This window comes from Panthera onca, chromosome D1 (genome assembly GCF_046562875.1).
Source record: "Panthera onca isolate mPanOnc1 chromosome D1, mPanOnc1 haplotype 2, whole genome shotgun sequence".
Classification (NCBI taxonomy): domain Eukaryota; kingdom Metazoa; phylum Chordata; class Mammalia; order Carnivora; family Felidae; genus Panthera; species Panthera onca.
The window spans coordinates 6,337,126-6,357,614 of record NC_138348.1 but is presented as its reverse complement, the minus strand read 5'-3'; the positions used below and the strand labels follow the sequence as shown (position 1 = coordinate 6,357,614).

General features: G+C 49.3%; 1 protein-coding gene across 3 annotated transcripts; it reads left to right on the top strand.

Annotated features, from left to right (window-relative positions):
* The first annotated feature begins 3,813 nt into the window (after positions 1–3,813).
* Positions 3,814–19,744, top strand: SF3B2 (splicing factor 3b subunit 2). Of its 3 annotated transcripts, none has more exons than XM_060607297.3 (22): positions 3,814–3,986; positions 4,163–4,212; positions 4,503–4,580; positions 5,342–5,590; positions 5,810–5,857; positions 7,803–7,920; positions 8,428–8,528; positions 8,836–8,932; positions 9,114–9,205; positions 9,600–9,815; positions 9,965–10,102; positions 10,269–10,349; positions 10,565–10,792; positions 11,569–11,718; positions 12,384–12,473; positions 12,586–12,693; positions 13,940–14,047; positions 14,327–14,469; positions 14,553–14,654; positions 18,802–18,901; positions 18,992–19,177; positions 19,498–19,744. In XM_060607297.3, the coding sequence occupies exons 1-22, from the start codon at positions 3,854–3,856 to the stop codon at positions 19,567–19,569; spliced, it is 2,688 nt and encodes an 895-aa protein (XP_060463280.1). In that variant the 5' UTR covers positions 3,814–3,853; the 3' UTR covers positions 19,570–19,744. The 3 variants fall into 3 exon arrangements, with proteins under 3 accessions (XP_060463280.1, XP_060463278.1, XP_060463279.1); XM_060607295.3 differs by having other exon boundaries at positions 5,807–5,857; XM_060607296.3 differs by having other exon boundaries at positions 3,815–3,986; positions 4,166–4,212; positions 5,807–5,857.
* Positions 19,745–20,489: the final 745 nt, after the last annotated feature.

Below are 20,489 nucleotides of genomic sequence, written 5' to 3'. Positions count from 1 at the left end.
CCTGGTTTTGCAAATTGCTTTCCTTTCTCCAGGGAACCAAAGGAAAAAATGGTATAGCTAGGCAGAGCTTTGAAAACGGGCTTGGACACCCACCCACTCCCAAATGAGCCCTTTTCTCTCTCCCCTCCAGCTCTAGGGCCAATATGGGTGCTCTCAGAGGGGGAGGGTGTCCCGGCTTGGACCACCAGCCCTGACCATTGGGTGACCTGGAGACTCCGTCCTTACTAGAGCACGGCACAGCCCGGTGAGCAGGGAAACTGCCCAGGGCACTAGAGAGGAAGGGGCTGAGGGCTGAGGGGGCTGCCGATTAGTGGCTCAGGAGATCAAATATCTTTCCACCTCTCTCTTTTCCTTCCTTTTTCCTCCCAGCCTGCTGCCAGGTCCTCCCCAGCCCCCTCTCCTTGCCATCCGCCCCCACGTCATCCCTGCCTCCAAATTCCCTTCATCCTTCTCTCTCCATCACTACCGCCCCTTCAGCCCCCATTCCCTCAATTTCATCCCCACCTACCCCAGGGATCCGGTCACTAGGATCTGGTCACCACAGGGGATAGGCCAGACTCGCCCTCTCACCCCGGCTTCTCTCGTTCCCCAGGGGGTAGAGCGCCCCCCGCCCCCATGCTCTCCAGGCACCAGGCCCCCGCGACACTCTCCTGCCTACCCCTCGTCCGTCCCCTGTCCCGGCCCGGTCCACCCCAGTCCCCCTGCCCCACGCCAGCCACTGCAGTACTTACGCCGCGGGCTCTGCCTCCGACCCGGGTCTGGGGTGGTCGTCGCTATCTCTAAACCCTTGTCCCGAAATCCAATGCGGATCGCAGGGCGCCGGGGACCCTGAGCGCCGAGCGCCGGTTCGCTCTCCTCTCCGAGCCTGGATGGGATCAGGTGGCGACTCCGCTCTCCTCTCCGCTCTGCCCGCCGTCCGCCCCCCCATCGCACACCGGAGGCGGGGCGGGGGCGGGGGCCGGCAGCGTGCAGGGGAGGGGGAGGGGAAGGGGAGTGGGAAGAGGAGGGGGCAGCTCTGACTTGAAGGCTGCCCAGGAACAGTCTCCGGGTGGCGTCTTCGGATGCGGGCATCGCCCGGCAGCCTTGCAGAGAGATTCAGCAATGTGGCCAGCATCTTGCCCTCACTCTACAGAAGGGGAAACTGAGGCCTGGAAGGTATCTGGATACTCTGGCATTGCTGGACATTCCTGGGCTCTATTGGGCGACCTTGGCCTGGTGGGTCCTAGGGGAGTTAGAGACACGGGTACCTTTACCAGCACCCACATACTACCTCCCTCCTCTTCTCTGTCCACCTCCAGCAGAGAAGCACAGCTTCAGCCTGGGGGCTGGTCCCATTTGCCCTCCCACCCCTGAAGACCCTTTCCTTCCAGCCCCTGAGGCAATCCCCTTGCTGCTGACCCACTCCTACCCTACAGCAGGACTCCAGACTCACTTGTTCCTGACCAGAGCCTTAGCACTTTGTACTGGGAATCTGAGAACCCAAGTTCAACCCTTGTTGAACTTAAGACCCAGAGTGAAGAGCCAACTCCGTGGGCCTGGATACTTTCAGCTCTAGGATAGAGAGCTGTTCTTGGAGCTGCTCGGAGACTGCAGAGGTGATATGTGTGAAGGCTCTGTGTAAACTCCTGTGTGTCTGTGTGTGGGTGTGCCCGGGTGGGGGGAGGGGGTGGTCCTGAATTTTCTGCTCCCTTCTTAGACCCTAACTCCTACCACCTGGAGCTGGGCAGCAGCACCTCTCAAAGTCATGGCAGATACCAACAGCCCTACATTTAGTTCATTGGTTCTCATGGACTTCTGATTTCTCCTACCCTCTTGACCTATTAGGGCAAGAGCCTGGAGCTGGGACAGCCCGCCAAACTGGGACTGGAAGGAATTGGATTCCATTCTAGCCCCGCACAGGTAGCTATTGTGCAAGGATCCTTGTTAAGAGGGTGAAGGGAATGGGGACTCTTGGAATCAGGAGAACTGCTTGTGGTCCCAGTTTGGCCTGTTGGGAATGTCAACTTCTCTCTGCCCCTCAGTGACTGCCTCAGCACAATGGGAGGTTCTGTCCTGCCTGGGTCCCAGAGCTGTTATAATGAGGTCCCACTTGTCCCTTTCTGGCCATAGCTACATTACCTCCTCACCTATCAGACTTCAGTTTATCTTGTCTCAGAGACCCCCATCACCGTCCCCAGCACATACACATGTCTAGGGCCCTTCGGCCTCAGGTGACCTGCCAGCAGCTCTCTAGTTACGGGAAGCAGAAAGATGCTTCCTTTGGGTCAGAATGGCTCTACCTGAGTGGGCTGACGTGCTGGAGGGGAGAATACCACGTATTTCTTCTGTCCTTTCTGGGTTTGGCTTTTCCTTTGGGAGTGTTAGGAGACTGGGGTGGTGATGGTGATTTTAAGAGGAAGGATCAAGGCTTGGACAGGAGGAAAGAGAATTTCCTATCCAGGGCTAGGATGTGAGCAGCCTTCCTGGCTCAGTCCTTTTCTGTTTCTCTTGAACCCACCTTCCCTAGACTCGGCACCCCATTATTTTTTCCTCGCCCTCAGCTACTTCTCTTTGGGGGGGGGGGGGTCAGTCAATGACATGGAGCATGCTAGAAAGAAGATATGAAGGGTGTGGGTGTGGGGGGAAAATGAGACCATTTTATTTGAGTTTTCCAGCTCACTCGCTCAACACCACACACTCACACAGGCAGTGAGCCTGTCAGTGAGAGGGCAGGGCTAAAAATGGGAAGGGGACCTTCAGAGCTAGTGGCGGAGGTGAGGACAGAAACTGAATTGACTGACAGATTAGGATAAGGAAAGGTGGGAGTTGGACAGGCAGGGGGCATCTGCACATTCCTCCCTCAGACGCACAGGCCACTGGTGGTGGCAGGGTAAGTGAGGCAGCGTCGACTCCTCTGGTAGGCCGGTAGGGATGAGGGGACAGAAAGTCCTCAGTTCATTTTCGAGACTAAAAATTACGCAAATCCTGTTGCCCGAAAGACCGGTTCGGTTCCCCCCCCCCCCCCCCATCAATCATTACGATGCAGCTCTTGAACGCCAGATGTTGCGAGACAGCAAAAAGACTAAGTCCCTGATCACGTTCTTGCGGAGGAGGTGGAGAAAAGGGGGCGAGGCTTTAAAACAAATGGTAGATGTTTGCACATGTTGTGGGAGCTCCAAGGAAGGAAAGGAAAGCGGGAGAAAGCTTAACGGAGACATTTGAGCGGAACTGGAGAAAGCTTAACAGAGACATTTGAGCGGAACTGATAGGTGGAAAAAGGGGCTTTACTGTGGCCCTCCCCCCGGGTCGGCAGCTGGAGCTCAGCCCGCTTCTTTCCCGGCTCCGATCCTCTTTCAGCCCATTCATCCCTCCGTGGGCCGGGGGTGGGCGGGCAGACAATCAGATACTGTTTTATCACAGGCATCGGCTGCAACCTCCCGCTTGGCGCCCGCAACCCGCGGCCGCCGGGGAATGAGTCCTTTAGGACTCCCTAAGGAACGTAAGCGTCCGGGCCTCTCGCGCCAGAGCTCGGAGTCGGGCCGGAAGGCTGATCTGCGCTTGGGCGGGTCAGACGCAAATAGCACGCCTTTGGGCGGGGTCATCTTCGTCCATAGCCCCGCCCTCGCTCCAGCCCCAGTGTTCCCCGTGCTTTAGCTCGGATCCAGGCTCCCGGAGTCGGACCCTCGGAAAACGGGACCCGAGTACTACGACTCCCAGAAGGCTTCGCGGCCAGGCCGCCTGGGGACCTGGGGATCCAAAGGGGCCTGCCAACCGTCCAGCGGACGTGACGTAAGACGCTGCCGGAAGTTCCGGGAAGTGGGCACCAGGTCTGGCCCGAACTTCCGGGTTGGTCGCGCGCCTTCCTGCGGCTAAGATGGCGGCCGAGCATCCCGAGCCTCCCAAAGGAGAGTTGCAGCTGCCGCCGCCGCCACCTCCCGGGCATTATGGCGCTTGGGCTGCCCAGGAGCTTCAGGCCAAACTGGCAGAGATCGGAGCTCCGATCCAGGGTAAGGAGATCGGGAGGTCAAGAGACGGGGCAGCGTAGGCCTAGGGAGAAGCGGAGCTTGGTTACCCCGGAGACCCGGAGGCGGTGGGGAGGGGCGGAGGCGGACCGCTGGGGCCCGACTGGGTCAGGCGGGCCTGCTCGGCCTGACCTACCCCATTGATCCTGTGCTTTGCCCAGCAGGGAGTCGCGAGGAGCTGGTGGAGCGGCTGCAGACCTACACCCGCCAGGTAAGTGTTGGCGGCGGGACGTGGGGATAGGCCGTTTCTGGAGGCCTTCGCGATCCGTCATGACTCGGTCTTAGTTTCTCATGTACCAAAACACAGTAAGCAAGGGCTCGCCGTTCTTGTCATTATCTGACGAGTTGTAATCGTTTCTGTATATATGTTAGCTCTCTTCAATGGCTAGCCCAAGTTCTGTCAGACAGGCGCTGGTTAAATTTTGTCAAATGAATGGGAGTGAATGTCGTTTTATGGAACAGCTCTTCTTGGACTGACCTGGAGTTCTTTCTCTTTTGCAGACTGGCATCGTGCTGAATCGGCCGGTTCTGAGAGGTGAAGATGGGGACAAAGCAGCTCCTCCTCCCATGTCGGCACAGGTAAGGAGGTTGTTCTGCTTTGTAAGATGCCTTCTGTTCAGGTAGCCCCTCTCACATTAAGTGTATTGTGGACGCAACTAACAGATTGGGCAGAGAGGTAATGCAAAGACAGTTGGGAGCTCTTTAGTTTTCCGTTGGTCATGATCCTCACCTCCTTCCTTAATCAATGTCTGTTTCTCCAAAGTCTGTCTGTCTTTTAAGATCCCAGCTTAAATAGTCTGGAAGCCAGACTTGATCCTCTTTCTGCTAGAAATAACTCTTTTTTGCCTTTCCAGGACACAGTTCTCGTTTTAGTTAATGAGACGTTATGGCTCACTCCCTGATTTGGTTTCATATCCTTTACGTTTAGTGAGTCATTGGGACACACTGGCTCCTGTGTTAAGTCTTCTCAACTGCCATGTCCTTTCTGAGCCAGGATGTGACTTTTTCTCTAGGACAGTGGCTCTGACGGGTTTTGTTGGTTTTTGTGTGTGGGATGAGGAGTTCCCAGGTGGACTTTAGAAGTGTTCTTGAATCTCCTGAAATTGTATGCAAAATCTGTGTTCATGTTTTTCTGGGGAGAGAGTCTATAGCTTTCATTGGTTGGTGCCCCAAAGTTAGCATCTTGTTTCACCGATACCGCTATAGAGTATTCTCTTTTTGAGCTCAAGAACTATTTGTTATTTGACTTTGAGTCCCAGCACCTGGCTCACAGTAGATCCCCGGCAAATATCCGCAGTAGAGAAATGTTTCCTAGTTGATGTTCACATTTTTTTCCACAGCTCTCTGGGATTCCCATGCCGCCGCCACCCATGGGACTCCCCCCTCTGCAACCTCCTCCGCCACCCCCACCACCTCCACCAGGCCTTGGCCTTGGCTTTCCTATGGCAGTTGGACCCCGCCCACCAAACTTGGGACCCCCGCCTCCTCTCCGGGTGGGTGAGCCTGTGGCTCTGTCAGAGGAGGAGCGGCTAAAGCTGGCGCAGCAGCAGGCGGCATTGCTGATGCAGCAAGAGGAGCGTGCCAAGCAGGTGGGACAGGGGTCAGCTTGGGCCTGGGTCTCCTCAGGGTCCTAAAGGGGAAATGGAGCCTCAGAGAGAGTTGGATCCTGGGGCCGACTCCTCAGGGCAGGTCTGGACCAAAGACTAGAACACAGACCCTAGCCTGGAAGAACCCCAGGAAGCAGAGCTGTGGCGGTGTGGCCCGTGGGGTGGTGGTGCCGATGTAACCTTGTTTTGTTTTTTAAGCAGGGAGATCATTCACTGAAGGAACATGAGCTGTTGGAGCAGCAGAAGCGGGTAATGCCCCCCAACCTTTGGCCCCATGGTCCAGTCCACTGGCTGTCACTTTAGTGCTTAGTGTCCAAAACATGATGCACCATTCAGATTTTCCGTGGAGGTCATCTCATCCTTGAGTTCTAGTATCTCCCAGATAATCCCATCTTTTCTGGAGCCCAGGAGTTGATCGACTACAGACTGTGATCTGTTTTTGTAGGGCTTGGGAGTTAAGAGTGGTTTTTCTCTTCTTTCTTTCTATTTACTTATTTATTTACTTATTGTTAAAAAAAAAATTTTTTTTTAAGTTTATTTATTTTGAGAGAGAGAGACCAATGGAGGGACAGAGAAAGAGAATCCCAAGCAGTCTCTGCTCAGTCAGCACAGAGCCCAACACAGGGCTTGAACTCATGAGACTTGAGATCATGACTTGAGCCGAAGTCAAGAGTCAGTGGCCAAACTGACTAAGCCATCCACTTGCCTCTCTCTCTCTTTTTTTTTTTTTTAAGTTTATTTATTTACTTTGAGGGAAAGAGAGCATGTGCATGTGGGTGGGGAGGTGCAGAGAGAGAGAGAGAGAGAGAGAGAGAGAGAGAGAATATCAAGCAGGCTCCATGCTGCCAGTGCGGAGCCCAACATGGTGCTCGATCCCACAAACTGTGAGACTATGACCTGAGCCGAAATCAAGAGTTGGGCTCTCAACCGACTGAGCCACCCACCAAGAATGGCTTATCTGTCTTTAATTTTTTTTTTTTTTAATGTTTGTTTATTTTTGAGAGTGCCAATGGGGCAGGGGCAGAGAGGGGGATGGAGGATCCACAGGGGGCTCTGTGCTGACAGCAGTGAGCCCAATGTGGGGCTTGAACTCTTGAAATGTAAGATCATGACCTGAGCTGAAGGCGGGTGCTCAACTGACTGAACCACCCAGGTGCCCCAGCTTATAGATCTTTAAAGGATTATTTTTAAAAAAAGGAAACAAATCAAGAATATACTGTAGTCTTTTCAGTCCTTACAGTCTAAGATATTTACTATCTAGCCTATTACAGAAAAAAGTTTGCTAATCTGTATTAGTTTTATGTGATGTCGTTTTTGGTACCTTGGGGAGGACTTTGGGTTAATTTTGCCATTTATTCATATTTAGACTGTGGTAGGTGTAAGTTAGGGAATGATACATAAGACATTCAGTCCCAGAGATGGGTTTTATCAGTTGTTCCCAGTGGGTTACTGCGAGTATTAGAAAATAAGCATTAATAGGAGTGAATGTAGAATTGTTTACAAAGTGCTCTTTTTCCCTAGATTGTGCTAGATCTTGAGGAGCAGGTATAAGAAAAGTATTTATTGTTCCTTAAAGATAACTTAATGCCTTAGGGCACATGGGTGGCTCAGTTGGTTAACTGTCCACCTCTTGGTTTCAGCTCAGGTCATGATCTCACAGTTTGGGAGGTTGAACCCCGAGTTAAGCTGTGCACTGACAGCAAGGAGTCTTGCTTGGGCTTCTCTGTCTTCCTCTTTCTGCTCCTCCCCCACTAGTACTCTTGCGCGCGCTCGTGTGTGCTCTTTTTCTTTCCTTCTCAAAATAAAAAAGAATAACTTCTTGGGGGAAAAAAAACCATTGTTAGAAAATAGAAGATAGTGTGTAGCTATCTAAGTTCTCTTAGGAGAAGTGTTAAGTGTTAAGCTAAGTGTTAAGTTCTCTTTTAGGAACCAGGAGTTTCCTGGGCTGTTTTTTTGTTTGTTTGTTTGTTTGTTTTTGTTTTTTTATTTCCAGGGGTTTCCTTTTCTGACGGGAGGGGAGGCCTCCTCCATTTGGATCGGTAGTCTAGAAAGGTGCAGGTGGTGAGGATGTCCAAGCTCAGCCATCCCTGATTGTCCTCCATGGGTCTGTTCCTCGACTTAAAGAATCCACTTGCCAGAGGCTGTCTGTTCAATGGATTTCCGAGCTGTGTCTTCACTCCCATGTCTCTGGCAGGCAGCTGTGCTCCTGGAGCAAGAACGGCAGCAGGAGATTGCAAAGATGGGCACCCCGGTCCCTCGGCCCCCGCAAGACATGGGTCAGATTGGTGTTCGCACTCCTCTGGGTCCTCGAGGTAAGACCTTGGAAACGGAAGGGAAGGGAAAGGAACACGATCGAAAACTCTTGCACGTAAGTATGGACCCCGTGAAGTGCGTATATTGTAAGTGTACAGTCCAACGAATTGTTAAAAACTGACCGCTCGTGCGACCGGCACCTGGACCAAGAACCAAAATATTACTAGTACCCCAAAAGCTCTCACTGGCTCCCTGTCAGCCCCTCCCCCTAAGGGAGGCTATCACACCTTTAGCAAAGAAGCTAATTTTTTTAATGTTTGTTTTTGAGAGAGAGAGAGCTCACACTTGAATGAGTGGGAGAGGGGCAGAGAGAATCCTAAGCAGGCTCTGTGCTGTCAGCGCAGAGCGCGATGTGGGGCCCGAACTCACGAACCGTGAGATCATGACCTGAGCCGAATCAAAAGTTGGATGCTTAACCAACTGAACTGCTCGGGTGGCCCCAAAGAAGGTAATTTTTAAAATGAGTGTTTTGTCTCCTTTGACCTTGCATTTCTTTCTTCTCACAGTTGCTGCTCCGGTCGGCCCCACTCCCACTGTTTTGCCCATGGGGGCCCCAGTTCCCCGGCCTCGTGGTCCCCCGCCACCCCCTGGAGATGAGAATAGAGAGGTGAGATTGGTGATTTCTTTCTAGGGACAGGAGCGGGTGGTTTAGGAGAATTCTGGGAGATGGGAGGACTTCTGGGGGTGGGAGGGTGAAGGAGGAAGCCATGCTTCGTTAAAGCATATCAAGATATGGCAGGAAATAGGGCCTGGGAGACATTTCTGGGGCAGAGGTTCACTCTGAGGGGAGCTGAGGGATGATTTGATGCAGTCAGTGTTGCTGTCTGCTGTTGACATCCCCTGGCTGGCAGCCTTTCTGGTACAAGAGGTGGAAATCCTGGGATCATCCCCTCTGCCTGGGTTGTCTGTTGCAGATGGATGACCCCTCTGTGGGACCCAAGATCCCCCAGGCTTTGGAAAAGATCCTGCAGCTGAAGGAGAGCCGCCAGGAAGAGATGAACTCTCAGCAGGGTGAGTGTGTTGTGTCCCACGGGCTGCAGGGACAGAGAGGCTGCGGCCGAGTCTGCATTCTTCCATCCCTTCCCCAAGGAGGGTTTGAGAGAGAAACTGGCTCTCGGTAAAGAGGAGTTACTGCGGGCGAGTGGCAGGGTACCAGTGTGGGGAGTCTGATAGCCACCTTCCTCCCTTACAGAGGAAGAGGAAATGGAAACGGACACTCGCTCGTCCCTGGGCCAGTCAGCGTCAGAGACTGAGGAGGACACAGTGTCTGTATCCAAGAAAGAGGTATGGGATGGAGCTGAGTCTGGAAGGAACGTCAGGAGACAGTATTTGGGCACTAAAGTAACACCAGTTCTGAGTGATCGATGTGTAGTAGCTGCTGTTTTGTGCCAGTCTCTGTCCTACACGTTTTAGGGATTTTTTTTTTTTTTTTCATTTAATTGCTGTAAATCTTTGGAGTGCAGAGTACTGTGCATGCCTTTGTTTTATAGCTGCAAAAACTGAGGTTCTGAGAGGTGCGGCAATTTACTGAAAGGCACACAGCTTGAGAGGGGCAGAACTTTGGAGCCTGACTTCAAGGCCTCTTTTCTTAGCTCTTTGGGGAAATTGGATGAGGAAATTAGGCGGCAGGCATGGTACTTGGATTCTCTGACCCAGTTGGTTTTCCTTATTTTGGCAGAAAAATCGGAAACGTCGGAACCGAAAGAAGAAGAAAAAGCCCCAGCGGGTTCGGGGGGCGTCCTCTGAGAGCTCTGGGGACCGAGAGAAAGAGTCAACCCGGTCCCGTGGCTCTGACTCCCCGGCAGCTGATGTTGAAATTGAGTACGTGACCGAAGAACCTGAAATTTATGAGCCCAACTTCATCTTCTTCAAGAGGATTTTTGAGGCTTTCAAGGTACAAGGAGCAGCATACTCTGAAGGGGCAGAGCTGAGCGGGGAAGGGGCAGGGATGGGGAAAGACAGTAAGGAGGGCATCTTTCCAGCGCCGGGTTCAAGAACTAGGGAGAGACACAGCCGGGGTTTTCGTGGCGTCTGTCTCCTCAGCTCACTGATGATGTGAAGAAGGAGAAAGAGAAGGAGCCAGAGAAACTTGACAAACTGGAGAACTCTGCAGCCCCTAAGAAGAAGGGCTTTGAGGAGGAGCACAAGGACAGTGACGACGATAGCAGTGATGATGAACAGGTGAGGCCCCCTCCGCTGTCGGGGAGATAGGGACTTGAGATGGCTGAGATGCAACCCGTGAGGGACCATGGTGAACTCTTGGAAAGGAGAATCCCTCTGGGGTGAGCTGGGCAGTGTGATTCGCTCCTAATAGTCCTGCTCAAAAGAAGTGATGGTTTTGTTCTAGGAGAAGAAGCCCGAGGCCCCCAAGTTGTCCAAGAAAAAGTTGCGCCGAATGAATCGCTTCACTGTGGCTGAACTCAAGCAGGTGAGACCCTAGATGATCCAGCAGAGCCCGGAGCCTGGCCGGGAGACCACATGAGGAGCTCCTAGAAATCCACAGGGGTTTTCTTTGGGGGATAGGGAGGAGGGTTTTGAAGGAGGCCTGGGTGACTTAGGTATGTGTCCTTTGAAGAAGAGAAAGAGAAAGTTTTAGATTTGAGAGGTTGGGGCTTTCTAGCGGCACGTTGCTATGGTTTCCAGCTCGTGGCTCGGCCTGACGTTGTGGAGATGCATGATGTCACCGCACAGGACCCCAAGCTCTTGGTTCACCTTAAGGCCACCAGGAATTCTGTGCCTGTGCCACGCCACTGGTGTTTTAAGCGCAAGTACCTACAAGGCAAACGAGGCATTGAGAAGCCTCCCTTCGAGCTGCCAGACTTCATCAAACGCACAGGCATCCAGGAGATGCGGGAGGCCTTGCAGGAGAAGGTAAGGGACGGGGCAGGGCTCACATTTGCCCTGCAGGATCCACATCCTTAATATCAGCCTGTTTGAAAATCAGGAATCTTGTTCCCCAAACCCGTCTACTTCTTAACTAATTATCCGTTCTCCAGAAATCAGCACTGCACATGACACAGGATGAGAGGGAAAGGCATCAATTCGTGAAGGGTAGACAGAGCTTGCCTCAGTGTTCCGAGCTAGGTGTCCCTCTTGTCTCCTCGTTCGTCCCCTGCCTGCACTACCAGCTCTTTGAGCTATCTGCACTCAGTGACTGCTTTTCCTGCAGGCTGCCTTTGGCTGTGTCCACCGTTTTCTGTTACCAGTGTGAGCCTGATACGTTTTGTGGCTAGAGATCCATGGCAGCTGTGTAACTTCTTAGATCCAAGTTTTTAAATTAAATTAAATTATCTACCTTGAGTAGCTAATACTTGTGTATACTGCAAAAAATTCAGGAGGTACAGAAGTGCGCGATGAGAACTGCCTCCCAGTTAGACTGCGGTCACCCGGTTCTCTCCGGAGGCAGCTAATGAGGTCACTCTCTTGATCAGATGGCTTAAAAGAATATTTATCGACATACGTAGCCAAGGATGATTTTATATGATACATCGATTTTGCGCAATATGGATTATGTAAGTTTGAGAGGTTTGAACGGGAAGGATTTTGGTGACTTGTGGAATGACATAAATGAGGTTTTTCTTTATTTCTTTGGAAGTGTCAGACTTGGTGAATACCTTTTATGACCTGTCTTCTGCCACTCTCCACAGGAAGAACAGAAGACCATGAAGTCCAAAATGCGAGAGAAGGTTCGGCCCAAGATGGGGAAGATTGACATTGACTACCAGAAACTGCACGATGCTTTCTTCAAGTGGCAGACCAAGCCCAAACTGACCATCCACGGGGACCTATACTATGAGGTTCGGGTGTGGGGGCTGGGGAGCAAAGGCTGGGCCGTTGGTCATGGCTGTGTGACTCTTGGTTGGGAAGGCTTTCTAAGCTGGTGCAGTGGCTCCTACCCTCAGCCTTAGAATTGTTCATTAACTCCCCTTGGATGGAGTAGAATTTGAAATCTTAAAATGAGGTGGTTTTTTGGGAGGAGAGATCCAGACCATGTCTTTAAAAAGTGGTAATTGGTTAGGGACAGAGGGGCCAAGTGGTGGATGCTTGTATAAAACAATTAGGACTGAGGGTGGGAGAAAAGTTTTTATTTTTTTCCTGATCCTTGAAATAGTAGTCACCGTGATATTAGGGAATTTTCAAGGTGGAAGGATCTTGGAGATGATCTTGTCGAGTGCCCTCATTTTACAGAGGAGAAAGCAGGCCCTAAATCTGGCCATGTTTTTCTAGTGGGTTAATGTCAGCACTGGAAATCTTGATTCTCCCCTCCTTCCTGGCCTTTCTTTTTCCTACGTTAGCCAGGGAAAGGAGTGCTGAGAATCGACAGGCACTAAGCAGCCCTCAGTGGGATTTTGTATCTGGTGTGGATTGGGACTTCTCATCTTTGTTCTCTTGTCCTCTTGCCATTGAACTCCCGGTGTGTGTCTGGCATTGATAATACAACGTGCTCTGCTTTTTTTCTCAGGGGAAGGAGTTTGAAACACGACTGAAGGAGAAGAAGCCAGGAGATCTGTCTGATGAGCTGAGGATTTCCTTGGGGATGCCAGTAGGACCAGTGAGTGCCAGTTACCTTGACTGGGGAAGCCAAGAAGAGGGTGGGAATTAGGGCAGAAGGGAGACAAAGGACAGGGTTGGGCAGATGATATCCTGTTCTCTTTTTCCTGCAGAATGCCCACAAGGTCCCTCCCCCGTGGCTGATTGCCATGCAGCGATATGGACCACCCCCGTCGTACCCCAACCTGAAAATTCCTGGGCTGAACTCCCCCATCCCCGAGGTGAATACTGTCCTTTCTTTCATTTTTAGCTGCCCCTGCTTGTTAACTAGAGGATGATGTAGTTTTCCTTCTCTCATCCCACCATGTCTCTCTTTCTTTTTTCTTCCCCCAAAAAAGGGTAATAGTTTTTGTTTTTCAAAAAATCTGACATGCTCGTCATAAAATAGTTAATTAGATTTAACAAGGTCAAAGATGAAAATAAATCACCCATAATTTCATCACTCAGAAATAGTCAAGATTTAAAATTTGGCAAATGTGTTTCAGATACATACATTGATAGAAATAATTTTATCTCAAGAATGGCATTAAGTTTTCATTTTTAAACATGAAGCATTAAATTAAAACAATTTTAATGGGGTGCCTGGGTGGCTCAGTTGGTTAAGCACCGAGTTCGGCTCAGGTCATGATCTCACGGTTTGTGGGTTCGAGCCCTGCTTTGGGCTGTGTGCTGACAGCTCAGAGCCTGGAGCCTGCTTTGCATTCTGTGTCTCCCTCTCTGTGTCTGCCCCTCCCCCGCTCATGCTTTGTTTCTCTCTGTCTCTCAAAAATAAATAAACGTAAAAATTTTAATAGATAGCAAACTCACTAAAGTGAAAAGAAAGAATTGTTAAACTTCAGATAAAAACTTCTGCCTCGGCTCAGTCGGTTAAGCATCCGACTTAGCTCAGGTTATGATCTCACGGTTCGTGAGCTCGAGCCCCGCAGCTCGAGCCTCGAGCTCTGTGCTGACAGCTGAGAGCCTGGAGCCTGCTTCAGATTCTGTGTCTCCATCTGTCTCTGTCCCCCCTGCTTGTGCTCTGTTTCTCTCTCAAAAATAAACGAACATTTAAAGAAATTTCTGTTTATCTATCTTTAGAGAGAAAGAGGGAGAGCACGTGAGAGCCCAGGAGAGGGGAAAAGGGAGAGAGAGAATTTTCAAAGTTAGGAAAAAATCAGGAAGAAGTTAGAGTTCTGTTGTTTAAAGTACTTTTTTTAGTTTGAGACAGCATGGGCTCTACCCTGAAGGCTGAAGTTATTAGTCTACTTTCTGCTTCCCATCTTCCCATCCTATTGCCTCTGGATTTTTGTTGCTTATTACTTTTGCTTTATAATGCTTTATGATGTTTAATTCTTGTCTGAAATCATAGTTTCCAGAGTTACCAAGTGCTAGTTTCTATTCTTTGTAGTGTGACTTTTCTCCAGGGCTTCAGAGCTCCAGGGTTTTGGAGCTTAGGAGCAGAACTGACTTGCATTTCCTGTCTCGCAGAGCTGTTCCTTTGGGTACCACGCTGGTGGCTGGGGCAAACCCCCAGTAGATGAGACTGGGAAACCACTCTATGGTGATGTGTTCGGAACCAATGCTGCTGAATTTCAGGTATAGACCATGACTGTCTTACTTGAGGTCATGAAGTTTAGAGACAGTTGGTTTATAGATTCATTATGAGGGAGGAGCTGGGTGTTCTGAAGTTTCAAAGTCTGAAAAAGGGTATGCATTTCCTGAGCTGTGTTGCAGGCTCTCCACTAGACTATGAGCTCTCCTTAGGCGGAGGCTGTTGTCTGTCTGTTTACTTTTATATTCTCTCAGTTTGCAACAGCTTGACACATGATAGGCTTATAGTAAACATTTGCTGAATGAATGAATGATCTCTTTCAGACCAAGACCGAGGAGGAAGAGATTGATAGGACCCCTTGGGGGGAGCTGGAGCCATCCGATGAGGAGTCTTCGGAAGAAGAGGAAGAGGAAGAAAGTGATGAAGATAAACCAGATGAGACAGGCTTTATTACCCCTGCAGACAGGTGGGGAGAGCAGGGTCTGTCTCTAAAGTAGTCCGGCACTGTGGGCCTTCTCCTTACTTCAGAGCTTGTTTCTGTCTTCACAGTGGACTCATCACTCCTGGAGGGTTCTCGTCAGTGCCGGCTGGCATGGAGACCCCTGAGCTCATCGAGCTGAGGAAGAAGAAGATTGAGGAAGCGATGGACGGGTGAGGGAGCCAGGCAGGGCTGAGAGGGAAGGACTTTTCCCTTCAGCCTCTGGGTTGGCCAGCTGACTTTCCCCCCCTTTCCTTCCCTTGTGAATCCGTTATTGAACACCAGGCACTGCTCTAGGCAGTGAAAAACGCTTGGTATGCAGTTCATTAGAGAACAAAGTCATGTCAGGTGGAGATAGGATGGTGTAGCAAAGTAAGCTAGGTAATGGGATGTAGAGAGATTTGGGGGGTGGGGAGGTCTTTGGGAAAGCCTTGATGAGGTATTTGAGCTGAGAGCTGAATGTTAGGAAAGAGCCAGCCACGGGGTGATCTGGGGCAGGAGGAACCAGAAGTGCCTAAGACAGGCATGGGTTTCACATGGTCCTGCCATGGAACTTTTCTTATTAGGGACATAAATGTGTAGGATTGTCCAGTCTTCTTGGTGAATTGACCCCTTTTCCATGAGATAATCTTCTTTTCTGCCCGTACAGTTCTTTGTTCCATCTTCCCATTTTCCTATGTTTTAGATTGATAGAATATTAAAAACATTTTTTTTAATGTTTATTTATTTTTGAGAGTAAGAGAGAGGGAATGGAGAGGGAGAGAGGGAGACACAGAATTTAAGCAGACTCCAGGCTCTGAGCGGTCAGCACAGAGCCTGACATGGGGCTTGAACTCGTGAACTGCGAGGTCATGACGTGAGCTGAAATCGGATGCTTAACCGACTGAGCCACCCTGGCGCCTCAATAGAACATTTTTTATGACTCCATTTTATCTCTTTTGTTGACTTACTAACTGTTAAGCTCTGTTTTGTTATTTTTAGCGGTTGCTGTAGGGTTTATAATATCCATCCTTATCACAGTCTGCCTTCAAGTGATATGCCACTTCTGGAGAGTAGCAAGCACCTAACAACAGCACACTTCTATTTCTCTCTTCCCAACCTTTGTACTGTTGTCACGCTTTTTACTGTTACATGTTATAAATCCTACACTGTGGTTATTTTTGTTTAAAAGGTCAGTTATCTTTTTTTTTAAGTTATCTTGTAGAGAGATTTACATAATTAGTCATATATTAAGCTATGTAATTGCCATTTTCAGTGATCTTTCATTTCTTTGTGTACAAAGGCTTCCTTCAGCATTTCTTGTGTGGCTGCTGGTCATGAATTCTTTCAAGTGTTGGCAGTCTCAAAACTTCTTCACTTGTCCTTTTGAAAGATTTTTTTTTTTAAGTGTTTATTTTTGAGAGAGAGACAGATAGAGCCTGAGTGGAGGAGGGGCAGAGAGTGAGGGAGACACAGAATCCAAAGCAGGCTCCAGGCTCTGTGCTATCAACACAGAGCCCGATATGGGGCTTGAACTCACGAACTGTGAGATCATGACTTGAGCCGAAGTCGGATGCTGAACTGACTGAGCCACCCAGGCGCCCCAGAATTTTTTTTTTTAATGTTTATTTTTGAGAGAGACAGAGAACAGAGGGCGAGCAGGGGGAGGGGCAGAGAAAGGGAGACGCAGATTCTGAAGCAGGCTCCAGGCTCTGAGCTGTCAGCACAGAGCCCTTTGTGGGGGCTCATATCCATGAACCGTGAAATCATGACCTGAGCCTAAGTCAGAGGCTTAACTGACTGAGCCACCCAGGTACTCCTCAAAGATTTTTGGAAGATTTTGGCCAGGTATAGGATTCTAGGTTGACAGTGTTTTATTAAATTTTTTTATTTCTTTCAGTATTTTAAAGATGTTGCTGTGGTGACTTTCTTGCATTGTTTCTGATGAGAAGTCTGTTTTCCTTCCTTCTTTTTTTTTTAAGAATTTTTTTTAATTTTAATTTTTTAAAATTTACATCCAAATTACTTGGCATATAGTGAAACAATGAAGTCCTCATATGAGTGAAGTCATATGATTTTTGTCTTTCTCTGACTAATTTCACTTAGCATAATACCCTCCAGTTCCATCCACGTGGTTGCAAATGGCAAGATGTCGTTCTTTTTGATTGCCGAGCAATACTCCATTGTATATATATACCACATCTTCTTTATCCATTTATCCATCGATGGACATTGGGCTCTTTCCATACTTTGGCTATTGTTGGTAGTGCTGCTATAAACATGGGGGTGCATGTGTCCCTTCGAAACGGCACACCTGTATCCTGTGGATAAATGCCTAGTGGTGCAATTGCTGGGTCGTAGGGTAGTTCTATTTTTAGTTTTTTGAGGAACCTCCATACTGTTTTCCAGAGTGGCTGCACCAGCTTGCGTTCCCATTCCTTCCTTTATTCTGTATATAATGTGTCCTTTTATCTCTGGCAGCTTTTAAGATTTTCTCTTTCCCCATTTTGAACAATTTAATTCTGTGTGGTATGGTGTAGTTTCTTCATGTTTCTTTGTGTGGGGTTAGGTAAGTATCTTGAATTTGTGAGTTAATCATTTTTATGAATTTTGGAAAAACTCTGATTATTTCTACAAATATATTTTCTGTTCCCTTTGCTTTCTCCTCCCCTTTGGCAAGTCCAATTATACATGTATTAGGTCTGTTTGAAGTTGCCCTCTTGCTCATGAATGCTCTGCTCATTTCAAAATACCCCTTTTCTCTTTGTATTTCATTTTAGAAAATTTCTATTCCTGTTTCTTCAAGTTTTTTCCGTGGGTTCTAATCTGACAGTAATCCCATCCAGTGTCGTTTTCATCTCTAGCCGTATGATTTGGATCTTTTCATATGTTCTGGGTGTCTATTTTTGAACCAGATGGCAGGCAGTTATAATAACATGCTGGTTCTGGGTTGATTTAAATTGATTAATTATTTTCCTCATTAAGGATTGTGTTTTCTGCTGCTGCTCATGCTTGTTTACTTTTGTTTGAAGGCCAGACTTGGTGAAATTTACCTTGTTGGGCCCAGGGTTCTTTTGTATCTTTTTTTTTTTTTTTTACTTAAAAAAAATTTTTTTTAATGTTTTAAGGGGGGGGGGTGCAGAGAAAGGGGGAGACACAGAATCCTAAGCAGGTTCCAGGCTCTGAGCTGTCCGCATAGAGCCTGAGGTGGGGCTCGAACTCATGAATGGTGAGATCATGACCTGAGCTGAAATCGGACGCTTAACTGACTCAGCCACCCAGGTGCCCCTCTTTGGTATTTCTACAAATCTTCAGCTTTGTTCAGGAACACCATCAAGGTACTTGGAAACAGTTTGATTATCTCAAGTCTTGCTTTTCAGGTGGGTGGTTCTTTCCCTGGCTCTGGTACTTTCCTCACACAGAGTACTCCCTTGAGTACTTGAGGAGGGCCCTCTTTAGGTCTCTTGAGTTCTCAAGTCTCTGTGCTGCTGTCTCTTCCCTAAGACTCTGTCCTGTGATCTGTAGCTGCCTAGGCCTTTGTGGACTTTGGGGTTCATCCCTTCAACTCATGAAGTCCTCTGGGCTCTACATGGGTTCCCCCTCCTTGTTTCATGGCCTGCAGACTCTCTCACTGCAGTAGACAGGGCAACTGAAGGACGCACCTCATTTGTTTCCTGTCTCTCATGAGTCGCTCCCCTTTGTTACCCCATGTCCTTTGTTTCTTGTGTTCTGCCCATTTTTTGGTCGTTTCAGGTGGGAGGGTAAATCTGGTCCCTGTTACTCCTTCTCCAGAAGCAGAAGTCTCAGGCTTTGCATATTCAAGGAAGAAAAGAAAGAAGGGTACTATGGTTGGAGTATAGGGAACAAGGATTAGGTAAGACTGGCTTGGATGGTTCTTGCACCCTAGGAAGTATTGGAAGTTTAAGTTCTCTGTGTTAGAACCCCAGGTACAACTTTGGGCAGGAGCTATTGTAGTGTCTTCTCTCCTGCCTTCTTCTGTGTACCAGAGTTCTTTCAGAAACTTTAAGCCTGACCCTTAGCCCTTCTTCACGTGTGGGAATCTTGGACTCTGATCCTCTAAACTTGGTTCAGGGGATCCCTTAACTCAGTCTCTGTTTTCCTTCCAGGCTATATTTCCTAGAATCAGTGCCATCCCACTCCTCTCCCCACTGACACAATCCTTTCTTCTTGTGGGTCTCCATGACCTGCAGAGGCGGCCTAGGCATTGCTTTTCCTCTGGGTGTCTTGGAATCTCTTCCGGGAGCTGGGTTCTTTTTGCTTCCTCTTCTGGAAACCCTTTTATCCCTTCCTTTTTGGGCCTGATCCCATTGTCCTCTGCAGAAGTGAGACACCTCAGCTGTTCACCGTGTTACCAGAGAAGAGAACGGCCACTGTTGGGGGAGCCATGATGGGATCAACCCATATCTATGACATGTCCACAGTGAGTATTCTTTTGGGGGCTGGAAAAGGGGGCGGAAACTAAGTCTTCTAAGCCTCTCTGTAGATGACAAGACTCTGATCCCTTTTCTAGGTTATGAGCCGGAAGGGCCCAGCTCCTGAGCTGCAAGGTGTGGAAGTGGCCCTGGCACCTGAAGAGTTGGAGTTGGATCCCATGGCCATGACCCAGAAGTATGAGGAGCATGTGCGGGAGCAGCAGGCACAGGTGGAGAAGGAAGACTTCAGTGACATGGTGGCTGAGCATGCTGCCAAACAGAAGGTAGGAGGTCACAGGGGAACCTGGCTGGGTGTGAGCCAGGAACTAGGTACGAGGGACTCCTTTTTCAGTGGAGTGGTGTCCTCTCTGTCTGCTGCCCTGAGCTTCCCTGGTGCTAGAAACCTTAGAAATCCTCTGGTGGGCTGCCCTCTTTAAGGATGATGAAACTAAGGCACAGGGAGGGGAGCTCATCCAAGTCTGAGAATCCAGTTTTAGCACTTTTTTCCACAGATCTGTGTGGCTGAGTCAGGCTGCCCACCCTTGTCTTGGGGATCAGTGGGTTGTTTCACTTGTTGTAACCTGTTTCTCTTTCTCTCCTCCAGCAAAAGAAACGGAAAGCTCAGCCCCAGGACAGCCGCGGGGGCAGCAAGAAATATAAGGAGTTCAAATTTTAGGTCCCCCTCGCATACCTGGCCCTCCTTTCAGCTCTTTGTCTGGATGCTTGGGCTTCACACATGGTCCCCGAGAGCCAGCTCTCCCACAGTTCCCAAGGGCTTGTCATTTCATGTTCTTATTTTAGATCTGTTTTGTAAATAAAGCTGTTTCCCAAGGAAAGAGATGCATATGTAACACTTCTGATCCTCCTTCGTTTTTTTATGTGTGTTTTTTTTTTTTTTTAAGTTTATTTATTTATTTTGAGAACAAGAGAGAGGGAGGGGCAGAGAGAGAAACTCTCAGGCAGGCTCTGCACTGTCAGCTCGGAGCCTGACGTGGGGCTTGAATGGTGAGGTCACGACCTGAGCTGAAATCTAGAGTCAGATGCTTAACTGACTGAGCCACCCAGGTGTCTTTTAATCCCCTCGGGCAAAGGGACTAAAAAATGGGCTTTTTCTGCAACCTCGGGGCTGCCCCAGTGCCAGGGGCATGCACCTGGGTCAGATGTTGCAGTTGAGACTGGTGATAACTCCAAAGCCATGCTGAAATTGTTTCACCACTACCTGCCTTTGTAGGAAGGCTCTGGGGCCAGTATCTCTAGGTCTGGTTTGACCTTACTACTTTGTCCTTGGGGACTAAAAATAGCCAGCTTAGCACCCTGGCTGGGCTGAGGAAGTGCAGTGGGCTTGGGAAGTAGGCCAGGTCAGGCCTTCCTAATAGACCTGTGGCCAAGAGTCTTAAGTCCTTACCTGGGAGAGAACACAGCCCCAAATCTAGATTGTCTGGAGTCCCCGTGAATCCCTGGGTGGTTTCAGCCACCCAGCCTCTAAGTTTGGTAGGGGGAGGGAGGGGGAGCTTGCTTTCTCCAGGTTCTAGTCTTCTGGTCTTCAGAAGTCTTCCCAACAGGCTAGACTAGGTTGGACTTAAGGGGCCCAACGGG